The sequence below is a fragment of the Mytilus galloprovincialis genome, chromosome 8, assembly GCF_965363235.1.
Source record: "Mytilus galloprovincialis chromosome 8, xbMytGall1.hap1.1, whole genome shotgun sequence".
In the NCBI taxonomy this organism is placed as follows: Eukaryota; Metazoa; Mollusca; class Bivalvia; order Mytilida; family Mytilidae; genus Mytilus; species Mytilus galloprovincialis.
This window is the reverse complement of record NC_134845.1, coordinates 59139326-59153874: the sequence shown is the minus strand read 5'-3', so window position 1 is coordinate 59153874 and position 14549 is coordinate 59139326. Positions and strand designations below refer to the sequence as shown.

At 30.8% G+C, this 14549-nt stretch overlaps 1 protein-coding gene across 1 annotated transcript in view; it reads left to right on the top strand.

Annotated features, from left to right (window-relative positions):
* The first annotated feature begins 2122 nt into the window (after window positions 1-2122).
* LOC143042294 (uncharacterized) overlaps window positions 2123-14549 on the top strand; it is a 72143-nt gene continuing 59716 nt past the window's right edge. The window contains exons 1-6 of the mRNA XM_076214564.1: window positions 2123-2433; window positions 7400-7619; window positions 8602-8708; window positions 9672-9803; window positions 12308-12373; window positions 13202-13408. Of these exons, the coding sequence (XP_076070679.1) occupies window positions 2358-2433; window positions 7400-7619; window positions 8602-8708; window positions 9672-9803; window positions 12308-12373; window positions 13202-13408 (808 nt within the window). The 5' untranslated portion in view covers window positions 2123-2357. The remainder of the gene's footprint in view (window positions 2434-7399; window positions 7620-8601; window positions 8709-9671; window positions 9804-12307; window positions 12374-13201; window positions 13409-14549) is intronic.

Genomic DNA, 14549 nt, shown 5'->3' with positions numbered 1-14549 from the left:
TCATGTTGACTAAATACTAAAATATTCATTCACATAATGGCCAAAGATATTCTATTACATAATAGCTAAGGATGAAATATTTTTCTCCAGAATTAAAAATCAATTTTTCTGAAATTCAAAATAAATCCTCTTGTACAAATAAATTCATTTAGTAATGCAAAGTGGGTAGAACGGAATATATCATTTAAAACAATGGCATACGCCATAGGTAGGGTGAAATGATGAATTAGAAAGAGGCATTTACCAATTTAACAATGACTCACAGTGTTACTGTATGAAAAACTAGTGAAGTCCCTTCTCCAACATGCGATAAATTTAAAAAAAAATCGAAAAGCAAAATAGCAGTACATCCACATGTATGTTATATATACATACTAATAGTACTTAATATCAAATCAAATAGAAGTCATGCTTACCTAGATTTAATTTTCACCTGAATAACAAGGCGTGTGGAAAAAAGGGGGTAGGACACCAACACTAACAAACTAGTGTGTACAAATGACTAGCACATTCAATGAGATTTACTTTTTTTAAGATATTTATTTTGTAAACACTAATTATGCTGTATCGCATCCAACTTATTTTTCTAAAAGATCCTTGTGTCGTTCGTTTTTCCTGAAAGGCATAATACCTTCTCTGGGTAAATGGGTTCATTTTTTTTATATATATAATTAAGGCCGTTAGTTTTCTCGTTTGAATTGTTTTACATTGTCTTATCGGGTCCTTTTATAGCTGACTATGCGGTATGGGCTTTGCTCATTGTCGAAGGCCGAACGGAGACCTATAGTTGTTAATGTCTGTGTCATTTTGGTCTCTTGTGGACAGTTGGCAGTTGACACATTGGCAATCATACCACATCTTCTTTTTTATATTAGGATACAGTATAATACGTCCAAGAAGAAAATAGATCGTATATGAAATAAGATCGTCTTCGGTATTAAGATAATAGTTTTGCGTTGCATAACATTGACACTTCTCGGAAAGGCGATTAGCATTCATAATTACATAGTGTTAATATTATAAGGCCTCCACTTTTCATATTCTTTTGTTTATTTTTTCCAGTGGGTACCCTTTAAGAAAGACCGGTTTCCAAATATTTGTGTCTCAGTTATGCCTCTTTGTTCGATGAACATCACGGTTTACAACAATACAACTTAAATCAACGCGAAATAGAAAACAACAATTTTTGAATAAGAGTTGCCTTATCCCTCCCCAGTATATTTTAAAAAGACTTAAAACATGGTTAGGACATGGTACAGAATTATTTCTGATTACTGTTTTATTTGTAAACGAATAAACACCAAACGAACGCACATTGGTATACTGTTTCAATCCAAAAACGCATTCTTGCTAACTGGTTTCTTGTATTGCAGTTATGTCAACTGAAAAAAGTATTTGAATCATTATTATCTTGAAATCAACAATGTATCTTGTTTTTAATAAATATCTTTTTAAACGGAAAGATATATTTTTAAAGTAAATGTGTACTATAATATGAGATTCGAAAAAAGTAAAAACAAATAGAATGTTTATTTTTTCAAATATCAAGTAAAATAAACAGCCTCGTTTTTTACAATAGTTGTCTATTTTGGTTAACTCAATTTATATATAATTAAATGTACAATGTATATGCATTCAACAAAACAAAATGAAACAAAATAGTGTTAATTCCAAAATTGTTGCGTGTTTTCATTATTGCGATTTTGTCATTTTGGACTAAAATACGATTTTAATATTTGCGATATTAAGAAAAATCCTGCTTAGGATCAATATGCACATTTTACGTGTGCATGTGTTAAATTTAACTATCCTGAGAAGTAATTGTTAAAGATGCATTTAAGGGGTCAATCCAGCTCAAAGTTCAAAAACTGTTTGAATTCATCAATTATCCGTCACATCCAATATTTTTCTTACTTTTCTAAAATATATTTCACTGAAATGATAATTTGAGTTCACATAGTGAAACAAATTTTATGGACACGATAATTCTTTTTACCTAAAACATATATCATATTTCATTGTAAAATAGGATTGAATGTCTGACTAAATGGGGTGATGTATATATTTACCCTGTTATGGTTCAGTGTTCACATCAAATTTTTGTTATTTTATAAATAATTGATGTTTAACGGAAAGTTAATGTACCCTTACAGAGCACACTATACAACTGTTCATGTACATTCATAAATTCATGTTGTTTAGGAATATTGGCATAATTATCACAAAAATAAGAACTATAGATACTAGTAAATACATTTTGTAATACGACCTCTTTTCAGAAGACTTTATTGTTGCAATGAAACGTTCAACCATCTCATGTGAAGGAATGTAACTACAGTGAAAGATGAAAGTTCAATATGGACGTATTTAAAGAATATAACAACATCTGTCTGACAACAGTTTTACTCATATCAAGTTTATCTACACTTGCAGGTATGTATAATGTTAATCTCGCCTGTAATACTAGTCTAATAAGGCAAATTGCCAAGACACAAGGCTAACCGTCCGGTGATGGCGGTAACGGTGGCATGGCGACGACTGCATATATTATCTTTATCAGCATTATATTTCAGAAGAAGAAGACCTGGGTGCTGTATACCTTTTAATCAGATTCCTTATGTTCCGTCTGTGATACGGTTTATGTATAGCTAGACCCTTTTCATTGTTCATTGGGGATTATATCCGACTTGGTCTAATTATGAGATGATCTAGGCTTAGGCAACTGCAGGTGGTGTATGCAATGATTGTAAGGACTGTATGTCTGTCTGACAGGGGTCATGTGACCTTGAGCTCACTCCTAAGGTTCATTGTTGATGTAGTATAAGTTTAAACTGTAATGTCAAATGTCAATAGACAAATTTTATTTAATGTATGGTCGTCCTGAACATGCATCATGAAATATTTGTCACTTGACGTTAAACAACCAACAATCTATCAACCTAATGTATGGATTGATTCCATGGAATATACATATGTTATGGTTCAAAAGACCTTGACATCATTGTTATGATTCAGTTATCAATGTTTGGTATGTTTCATATGTACGAATAGCAACAGGGTCTCTATTCTCTATACTTGGTGTTTAGTATGCTAGCAATGTGTACAAAATGTACGTGTCTGTCTGGCCAAGTCACATGACCGATAAGATTGTTTATGCTAAGTGTATGTGCTACGTGTACTTGTAATAAACATTTAATCATGATAAGTAAAGCAGACGATACTTTTCAGCATGTTTTTTTTTATTGTAAAGAAGGCTATCAGCTCTATATACATGTACGATTACAAATGTATAATGCAATTGGTTCGAAAGTTTACACATTATTAATAATATTATAAAAAGTTTTAGTTGAGGAGCTCTTTATTCATCTTTTCTTTACATCTATGACAATTTCTCCATATTTGTGTTATCTATTTCGTCCCTAATCTTACAGTCTTTATACTTTAGCACCTCGATATCCTATTTTAATTACCTTTTAAAATGTCCTTGTTGGTATTGTATTCCCTACGTCGAGTTGTCATCATTTTTTTTCTGTTCATACATGTAATACCATAGTTCAATTTTAAGGATACATAATTATGTTGGAAATCAGAAGCAAAGTGTCGAAGAAAATAGCATCAAGTCAATAAAATGATAATTGCAACATTAACCTTCATCATAAAAAGTGATCAAAGACTTATAATTTAATACGCCAGACGCACGTTTCGTCTACACAAGACTCATCTGTGAGGCTCAGATTAAAATATTTATAAAGTCAAACAAGAGATAAGATAATGCCTTGGACAAATATGGTATCATTATATATATATATATATATATATATATATATATATATATATATATATATATATATATATATATATATATATATATATATATATATATATATATATATATATATATATATATATATATATATATATATATATATATAACTGTAACAGTCATATGACGGCCGTTTTCCTACAGTTCGACAGTCCTTTATCTGACTTTACTATAAGTATATCGTGATGCAGTCAGAATATATAATTTTAACATTAATACATAGTATGCATGGTTTTACAATTACTATTTACAAATTTAAACTTTTCTAAGTATGATAAACTTGAGATCTGACACCAATATACGATCACGTATATTCAGAAATTGCATTACCGTAAGTTGATGAGTAGATAACATTGACAAAAACAAAATAGAAAATTGTAACAATAAATTCTGGTATTTTCATATCTTCCGCCTAATGACAAAAAGCGTTGGATAGAGTACGTGTATATAATTACGTCGGTATTATTATCTTTTAAAATGCAGCAGCCAAATTTATTGTATAATAATTGCGAAACGCACCCGCTTGGTTAAACATGATATTTCGAAAAATAGAGTCAACGTTTAGTGTAGACATGTACCCATTCACCCAGGATGGACATATCGTTAAAATTTAACGCATACGGTGGGTGGTAAATGAAGATACAATCATTGTTTAAATGTATATGTTTACAAAAAGGGTTCAGCGAAATTTAAAGTATACATTCCACAAATAGTAACCCGATTCATAAATGACATAATCTGACTGTTAGTTTCACATAGTACTTTATTTTTGTTTTGTAACATGATACTTTACAGTACATACACTGCTGTTTAAGGACTTTTAACGCTTCGTCAATTCGGTAATAATATATACGCCCAAATCGGGATCCTTTTAACCAGAAGTATAATATGTTGTTTGTCATACTTCTATATTTGTTTTAATTAAAAATCAGTCAGTTAGTTTTCTCGGATGTAATGTTTCCACATTTTATTATGTCGTTGGCATTTTGAATTAATATAGTTAAATTTTATGTTCATTTTAAGACAATTTCGTAATTTGTTTTAATATACTCTATAATATTACTTAGAAAATACTTATTGCTCATTATGTTTCTTTGGTACATATATGACGTGGCTGTGTACTTATACATCCCGTCATTGTGTTATTGTACTATGGTAAATTGTATATTCTTGTCTTTAATGTTTGCTGATATGCTTGGTCTATATGACATTTTGTGCTTCTTTGTTACATATTTGTTTGTTTTTATATTGCTTTTGATTATTACGCAATGCAGACTGCTGTACCTCTATTTTTGACAATTTTACCTATTATGTCTGTTTGTTAATTAAGTAAGAACTTACTTATTGGATTTTCTGCGGTGTTCAGTATTTTTTATTATTTTACTTTTAAGATATAATACTGACAGATTTAATTGTACTTGTCTAATTCTTTAAAACGTTTAACTCCAGGGTTCTATCTTATTTTACTAAATTGAAAGCCTGTGAAATGTAGTTGTTCTCTTTAATATGCCCGTCATAGTTTAATGTCCACATCTTTAAATGAACTTAATAGTGATTTATGAAGTGGATATTGGAAAAAATAAGTACGACAAGCGATCAGTGAATGTAGTTTTAATCCCAAAGTGACCTGGGTAAATGCTTCTAGAAGATATTGATGATAGTTTCCTGTGCCAAACATTACCTTATTCATGTTGGCCAGATCGATTTGACATCAGGCGAAATAAGGCAGCAATGACGGCTTATGAAACTACAAACCGGATATATGAAATATAAAAGCTCCTTTGGTTATTCCTCCTTTTGTAATTGCACTGACGTTTGTAAAAAACAATGTCCAAAAGGTGAATTGCATATTGTACAAACGTGCGATATATGTTCTTACAGTACCTTTTATTGTAAACCAAAGCTTAAAATCCTGTTTATTATTATTTTTGTACTTATGGCGTCACTCATTTGAGGCATTAATTATGCAGTTGCAAGCATACTTTAATATGTTGTTCGAATATGTTGTTGATATACAATACATGTATAGGGTTATGACATCGTCTTTTATGAGTTACTGGCATGATGATGAGGACATACACTGTAAATGATCAGTACTTTTGACATATTATATCAATTTATATATACTACACAAAAAGTAATTGCTTTTGTTTTATTTGGAGTATGATTATAAATGAAAGTGAATAGGCTTTTTTAAGTATTTTGTTTTTAAATTCAATATGTGCATACAACTTTTTTTTACAGCCTTGTGTGTGCAAAAGGGACTAAAAATAGAAATGTAAGCTATTCCACCGGCTTTAGAATACAAGTTCATATTTAGGCATTTTAATAAATGTGTATAGTTTCAAAAAATCCTGTTGTACTATAGCGTGTAGGATCTAGGTTGCATTATTGTTAATGGTATACAGTTACAAAACATGCGTAATATATTACGTCAAAAAAAAATAAAATATGTCATTAATAAATTGGGTTACTAATCTTTTGCAATGAATACTCCAAAATATTGAACTCTCTTTGAGTCATACACATACATCCCATGTATTGTCTACAATCACCACCTACAAAATGCGTGTCATGAAAAAATAATGATGTGTTTATCCTCGGATACTTGATACTTAGAATTACAAAACGCCTACTCTAATATTCAAAATGTAACGGATACATGTTATATATCTTCTGTCTGTGTTGTTCTGATGCAAGTAAATAATAGGTTTTAGTTCTAATAGCATAATTATATTATTTTATAATTTCTGTTGATGTTGTTTAAATTTTGTATGTCTCATGTCGATTCAGTGCGTCATTTTGCCTGATTTACACCCAAATACTGTTGAAGAATGCATGTCACCTTTAAGAAGTATTTTTCGTTTCAATGCGTCATTCGGCTTCTATGTTATTTATTTTACCGGTATTTCAATCGAGCCAAACTTAAATTCAAAGATGTTTTTGCATCGGTTGATTCGACATTTATTTTGGTAATGTTGTACCATTTTATAATTGTTATTTTTGTTTTATAATTATATGCTTATTCGCCCCGTAAGATTTATCATTGTTTATCATTCAGACATATATATATAGACTATATACAATGATACATTGGACCATTTGATTTGAATTCGAGTTCTCTCCTCTTAAATGCCGCCACTAGTATGTATAAATTTAGCGAAAAGAAAATGCATGGGAAATTACTAAAAGTTAAAGGAAAACATTTAAATACTTGCAAAAAAAACAACATTCCGGCTTATTAGATTTTAGAAAGAAAGGTTACATCTGTTGTAAAGAAAGGTCAGATGAAATACATAGAACATATGACAGCACCGCCGATGACAATCTAAGTGAAAATGTAAGTGAGATAATCAACACAGAAATATCAAATAATGATTTATATTTGTGAACGTCTACTGTTTATGCTGTCATCTTTGCATAGTTTATTCTTCAAAAAAGATAATGTAAAAACCGAATCTAGTGCCTTTTTTTCTTTTGTGATGCCAGCACAATTCTCATAATTAGAATATTTTGCTTTAGAAAGATGTCCCTGATTTAGTCATACTTTTTATATCACGTTTTGTTTATGCATAGTTGCAGTATGTACCCTTCCAACAGAACTACATAATTCAGTCTGGAATTATCAGTACACAGACCTTTCGAACATCGCACATACAACGACACTCACTTTTGGAAGAACAATTCTTACAGAGCCTTCAAACATTAGATTAAATGCTTTAGGTACAACTTTGAACGCATGGACCTGTATCTCTAACTTAACACTGTCGAGTGCTGTTTCAGTTGCAATTTTTAAGTGAGTATTAAATATTAAGGATAGAAAACTAAGGCTCGACTACTAAAAACAAAGAAAAGATATCTGCGTTTGCCTTAATACTCCTGTTTATTTTTTTGTCAGATCAATATACATATTAAAAGGTAAATTCGTTTTACGTGAAAGCACCTACCTGGTGGTTAATTGCATGAGATTCGTCATCTGCTTTTTTTTCAAACTGAAGTTAAAATGTTTTGATTGTCTATGGTTAAAAACTTCATATCTATCATCTAGATGCTTTTTCGATATTTTTTCGTATGATTGTCAGTTAACTTCTATATACCTGTACACATATAAAGATCATAAGGCTTGCTCATAAGTCTCAAAGAGGTACATTATGCTAATGCTTAACCTATTAATGCATTTATCAAAACTCCTTTAAAACACTTTTCAACAATGATTAGTGACATTACATACTTAGTATGTAAAAAAACAGTATCTCTAGACAGAGTGCTTAATTATTGACATGTGTAGCAGGATATTTGATCATTTCGGTAGCACCTGAGATTAGCCCAAAAATTTTGATAGGGTTCATGTTGTTCAGTGCTTGGTTTTATTTATGTTATGTTGTACAGGATATTTTTGTCGTTGTGTTTACTTGTTTAAGATGCCTAATTCGTTCCATGAAATTCTTGAAAATACTGTAAGAAAAATAGTTATGGCTTATGAATATAGGTAAAATATCAAGGTTAAAAGGAGAAAATAAACGACCACATCTCTTTTGTTTTTATTTCGTTTTTGAGTTGTTTTTATAGCAGGAGTCCCGATTTGTAAATGTACTAGCACATTCCAATACCATTTTCATTTGGGCCAAAGTTTTAAACCCATCAAAGATCTTAATATTAACTCCTAGAAAACGCACAGAAATACTATCAACAGTTTAATAAAAAAGTTAGTCAAAGTTAATAAAAACATTGTATATGATCAAGCTTTTGACATTATATAACGTTATATCTATGATCAGGAGTGATGCAAGTTACAGTGATGCCAATGGAATCAGAAAATGGGTATACATATGCATGAAACTAACCAAAGTGGCAGACGATTTCTTTTATTTCTATCTATTATCAGGTATGTAAATTCTTACTGCAACACACATGAAGTATCTTTTTTATGGAATTTTATGTCTGTCATACAAGTGAAAAGTTTATCTACAAAAAAAGTATAATCACAAAAATACGGAACTCCGCGGAAAAATCAAAACGAAAAGTCACTAAGCAAATGGCAAAATCAAAATATAAAACACTTAAAACGAATGGACAACAACTGCCATATTTCTGACTTGGTACATGTATTTTCAAAGCATTTTTCTAGAAAATGGTGGATTCAACCTGGTTTTTTAGCGCTAGACCTAACACTTGTATGTCAGTCGCATCGATTTCCATTATATTGACAATGTTGCATGAACAAAATGTCACAAGTAGGGGTACAAAAACAACACGGACCCCATCAAAAACTACGGATGCTTTCAAATTATCTATAAGAACATGTTGATATAATGCACCGTTTTTTACATAAAAAAATATATGTACCAAGTAATTTAGACACTTTTTATTAAGATCACTTACATCTTTAAGTGTTTCTTATAAGGTTCTGAACTTTTTCAAATTGTTTTATTTTATAAAACCATTTAGCTTGTTTTTAATTCAAATACAATTGTTTTATACTTTGATGTCTTTATACGATTCTCAATAAAATATATATAGCTTGTTCAGCGTTTGTAATTTGTTGATGTAAGATCTTATAAACTACCAGACGAAGTCACCTTGTAAAATGATATCATTCTGCTTGTTCATATTTTCTTGATCAATTTGTTTTAAAAAAAACATATCTACCCTATGCGATTGAAATAAAGTAAACAAACACATAACTTGTTCTGTTTGTTATATTGTTTGTTAAATTTATTTGTATTGGTTTGAATACTTTAATTTCAAACGAGAAAAAAAACCAATGAGTGTATCTTTCGCCCCTGTTACACAACTCCTGACAGCTATCAATAATTCATATATTTATTTATTAAGTAACTATTTTCAGATGAAGATAGTAGCGTTTATCCTAAGGAGAGAGTATATCAATCAAGCAGTATTCCAGACAATACTGTCCCTGTGTGTAGCACATTCTGTCAGTACACTTCTCAACCAAGGATTCGTACACTTAAAAAGTCAGGTATATTTTTACTGTAATGAGAACATGTATATCGATTTACTTGTTTTCTTTTTTCGTGTTCACTAAATTTTGTAATTTACATGTAAAACAGTGTTCTTACTTTCTAGATATTTCAAACAATTAAACAAATTGAGATACAACTGATGTTGTAGGAATGACCGTTTTTGAATAACCGTTTCACAGATGATATCAGATATGTTTTTATGTCGTTATTACAATGCCATTCCCTTTTCATGAATGTGACCTACCGAATGAGACTATTTACCAAAGTTTGTAATAAAATGATTCACGACTGGTGCTACATGTGGAGCACGATGTGCTCGCCCTTCAGTAGCACCAATGATCATCCCTGTTTTGGTGGGGTTCGTGTTGCTTAGTCCTTAGTTTTCTATGTTATGTCTTGTGTTCTATTATTTGATGTTTGTCTTTTTTTTTAAGCCAAGGCGATGTCTGTTTTTTATCTATGAGTTTGACTGTCCCACTTGTATCTTTCGTCCTTCTTTTTGAAGAAACGAAGTAAACTGAGAATGTTTCAACTTTCACATGAATGAGATTTAATAAAAATGTGATTACGGATAATCTCTACTTTTGCTTTTGAATATTTGGATTAAGGATAATCTCTACTTTTGCTTTTGAATATTTGGATTAAGGATAATCTCTACTTTTGCTTTTGAATATTTGGCAGATACTCGGAATCCTCGTGAAGAACCATTTTAAAATTTCCGCCGCAAACCTCTACTTTTCTTCCTCATAATTCTATAGAATAAAGTTTAAAAGGACATATTTGAAAATGCTCTACGATTTTTTTTCCAGGATTTTCAAATAAACAGGGGAGCCCATGTAAAATGTTTGAAAACTCTTGAGAGAATTATTTACCGCCAAATTTTCAATGGCTTATTATCTCGATAACAAGCACACAGATTTTTCATTTTTTCTGCTTTTATCATTCCTTTATTTATATACTTCAGACTAGCAAACACTCTTAAACAAAACCGTATACATTTTCCCCCTTGAAGATTCAGAAGAATTTAGAATATTCAGTGGTCGTACTACAAACTGAAAATGTTCATAACAGTAGTTGAATTTCTATGGTGTAGGTCGATTAACTAATCACTATTTCTTGGTGTACGATTGTGAAAGTAGTAACAAGAATGCGTTAGAGATCCACTTGTCTTTTAAATCAGTAACTGTATGAACGGTGATGGTTTGACAACTCATCGACTATAATTCGACAAAACATTGTCTTGATCGAAAAAAATTGCTGCATTTAATCAATAAGAAGATATTCTTAACGAGAAAACTTGTATATCGCATTTGTACAACAAATATCTTCATACGATTTTGACATGTTCACTGTCATTTGATTTTTTTTTTTTTTTATATTGCAAAATAACCGTTTTTCAGTTTCATACATACATATACTTAAAAAACGTTTTGGTACAGTTACCATTATTTTATTCAAATACTTAACCATGTTAACGTTCGTTGAATAAGATTTCAAAATCAAACCTAGCTTGTTGATCGATATGATCTAATGCTCCGGCTTGACGGTATCACTCTGGCCTATATACGTGAATATTTTTGACATTGTGACTTAAATGAAGCGTTGTCTTATTGACACTCATACCATATGTTCTTATTTATCTATTTCAATCTGGTAAATTTAATGTTTTTTCATCTATTAAAATCAAGTTTAATGAGAACCAGTTGCAGCAATGTTATTGTTTTTGTTACGTTATGGAATTGTCACAATATATGTTTTTTTATGCACGGTGGATGGTTTGACAATTAAATATCCAGGGTTCGACCAATAATCGTACATTTGTTCATCAAAATATCCATCTAAGTCACAATATGTACGGATGTTCGCTACTATGTTTTAAATGACGAAGTTGAAAACATGTCTTAGTAAAATTTACGGACCCAATCACGAGTCGGTTGGATTTTATGGAATATTCGTTTTACAGATGAGAATGGATATGTTACTTATGTCGTAAACTACAATTTTGTTCCCTTGTCCAGAATGTGACCTACCAAATTATAATTATTACAGGGTTTGTACTAACATGAGCAACACGAGTGGTGCCACATGTGGGGCAAGATATGCTTACCCTTCCGGAAAACCTGACATCCATCCGAATTTTTTTGAGTTTGTGTTGCATAGTAACAATTTTCTATGTTGTGTTTTGTGTACTTTTGTTTGTCTGTTTGTCTATATGTCTGGTTGTCTTTTTTTCTGTTTTAGCCATGACGTTGTCATTTTATATTAGATTCATGACTTTGAATGCCTGGTATCTTTCGCCCTGCTTTTACATATATTACATGCTTATAGCAGTAACTAAATGTACCAAATTGTAAACAAATATACATACATTTTTTTTTTCAAAAAGGGTAAACAGGGATATTGTTTCTGATAACAAATAATTATCTAATGAACCTCTTAAGAAGATCGCTGATGTTTTGTTATTTTTCATAGTCCAGCTGTATATGCTAATATTTATCAGGTAGCAGTACCACTTTACCTGGTGACGTTTCTTTGTGTGAACCCTGTGATAGTTCTTGTGAAGGAGGTTAGAAATTATATTCTACAATTTATTGTAATATACTCTTTCCAGATGAATTACATCTGCAAAAGAAAATATTCATATATTTGTCCAAGCAAGACAGAAAAAAAAACAATATGCAAAACAGAGCAGGCGAAAATTAACAACAGTTTTGATACTGATGCCTACAACCAATACACCAAACACTCCTTAACAGACATGTGTTTCACGTTTGGTTTTAATTTACTTCAACAAACCATTAAGAAGCCAAGTGGATTCATGAGCATGTCAATTTCGTTCTGTGTGTTTTTGTAGACAAAATCTGAAGGGCGCCTCCGGGTGCGGGAATTTCTCGCTTCATTGAAGACCTGTTGGTGACCCTCTGCTGTTGTCTGTTCTATGGTCTGGTTGTTGTCTTTTTGACACATTCCCCATTTTCATTCTCAATTTTTAATGTTATACCAACATATATGTCATCTGTGGATGGTCTGTTTATTGTTTCCTAATGAGTTTTATTGTTCTATTTTACATGCCTTGATAATTGATAGTAATTACTGCACCAAAACGGTCAATTTTACGTTTCAATAATAGCTTTTAAACTGATATGAAAGTGAGAACTGTAAACAAATTTTAGCCGACGACATCTGCAGATTTTTGTTTTATTTGATGTGTATTCCTTTTTTTTTGAAGTGTAATTATTTTTTTCTATTTAGACGGATTGTTTTTTTTAAACTTTAACAATCAATTATAAAGCAGAATACAACAAATTGACCCAATCACCACGAGGTTTGCACCTGGCAAAGTATTCGACCTAATGCTGACTATGTTTTAAACATTTTGAGACTTCTTTTGCAGCAAATACAGAAACGACATCATTAAAGACAACACAGAATACCACGCTTCCATTCATATCTTCTGAAATTGACATTACGCTAAACATAACAGAAAAAGAAGCAACACAGGAAACAACGGCACAATCCATTTCTACCGAAATGATTATGTCTACAGAAATGGCACCATTAGAAACAACACAGAAAACAACGACACAATCGGTTGATTATAGTACGTCTATTGTAAAACTGTAATATGTATTTTTTTTAAATTTATATTTAAATCTATTTTTGCTCGCTTTTATTTTAAATCAGTGAACTGCAAATATAACTATTGTTGTATAATGCATAGTATAGCTGCATCAATGTATGTCCTATTTCACAAAATCCTGTTTATACTATGAATAGAATACAAACAACTTAAACCGTGGGAAATATTTGTTATCAAGTGTGCATATTAACAATGGACACACCTGAGAAAATTTGTTACAACTTCGTGATTTCAGTCATTATATGTTTAAAGTATTCGTCTATATCAGGTAATTATACATTTAAAAGTATAGACAATCAACTTTCGATTTCCGCATAAGTTTGGTCAAATTAATTGGAACATCAACACATTAAAACTGTTATATTGCCTTAATTTCAAAGGTATTTCCAAGAATGTGTATATGCATTTACATGTAAAAAATGAGCTTGAATGCCAAACATGATAAAAGGACAAGAAAAATGTTTTATTCAACGCGGCTTAATATCTATAATGTGCGTGTATATAGAATCTATTTAAATTACAATTATTGATAGCAATACACACACTTATCAAACCCACCATATCATTAGGAACACATGGTCCAAATGTTTTCGTCGATTGAAAAAAAAGATGCCAAAAAATACTGCCCTTTATGTCAACGTCTTTTAATAAAAAAAAACACAATCAAAACAAATAGATACACTTCGTTTGTACAGCAGTTAAAGATATTTGAGAAGTGTGTTATTGAATGTCGCCATTACATATGTGTACCATATTTGGTTTGTTTTCGTGAGTGATTTTCTGAGAAAAGAAAGACCATGAAAATGTATGTTGCTTAGTATCAAAGATATGAAATCTAAATTTAAACTTCTTGTTTTGTTTAGTTTTAAATTTGGTAAAGCTAACCAAATGAGCCGTTTATTCTAACATGTAAAATTTAATGGAAATTAAGGAAGTTAAAAACATATAAGTTTGTTAAGGCACGACATACAGTAGACGCAAAAGTGTTGAAATAATTTGCAATATGAATAAAACATGTAGAAGGCGATCACGGGTAAATATTGATGAGACAACAAATTAAAAACAATAATTTAAAAGCCGTTGATTTTTGATAGGCGTACTC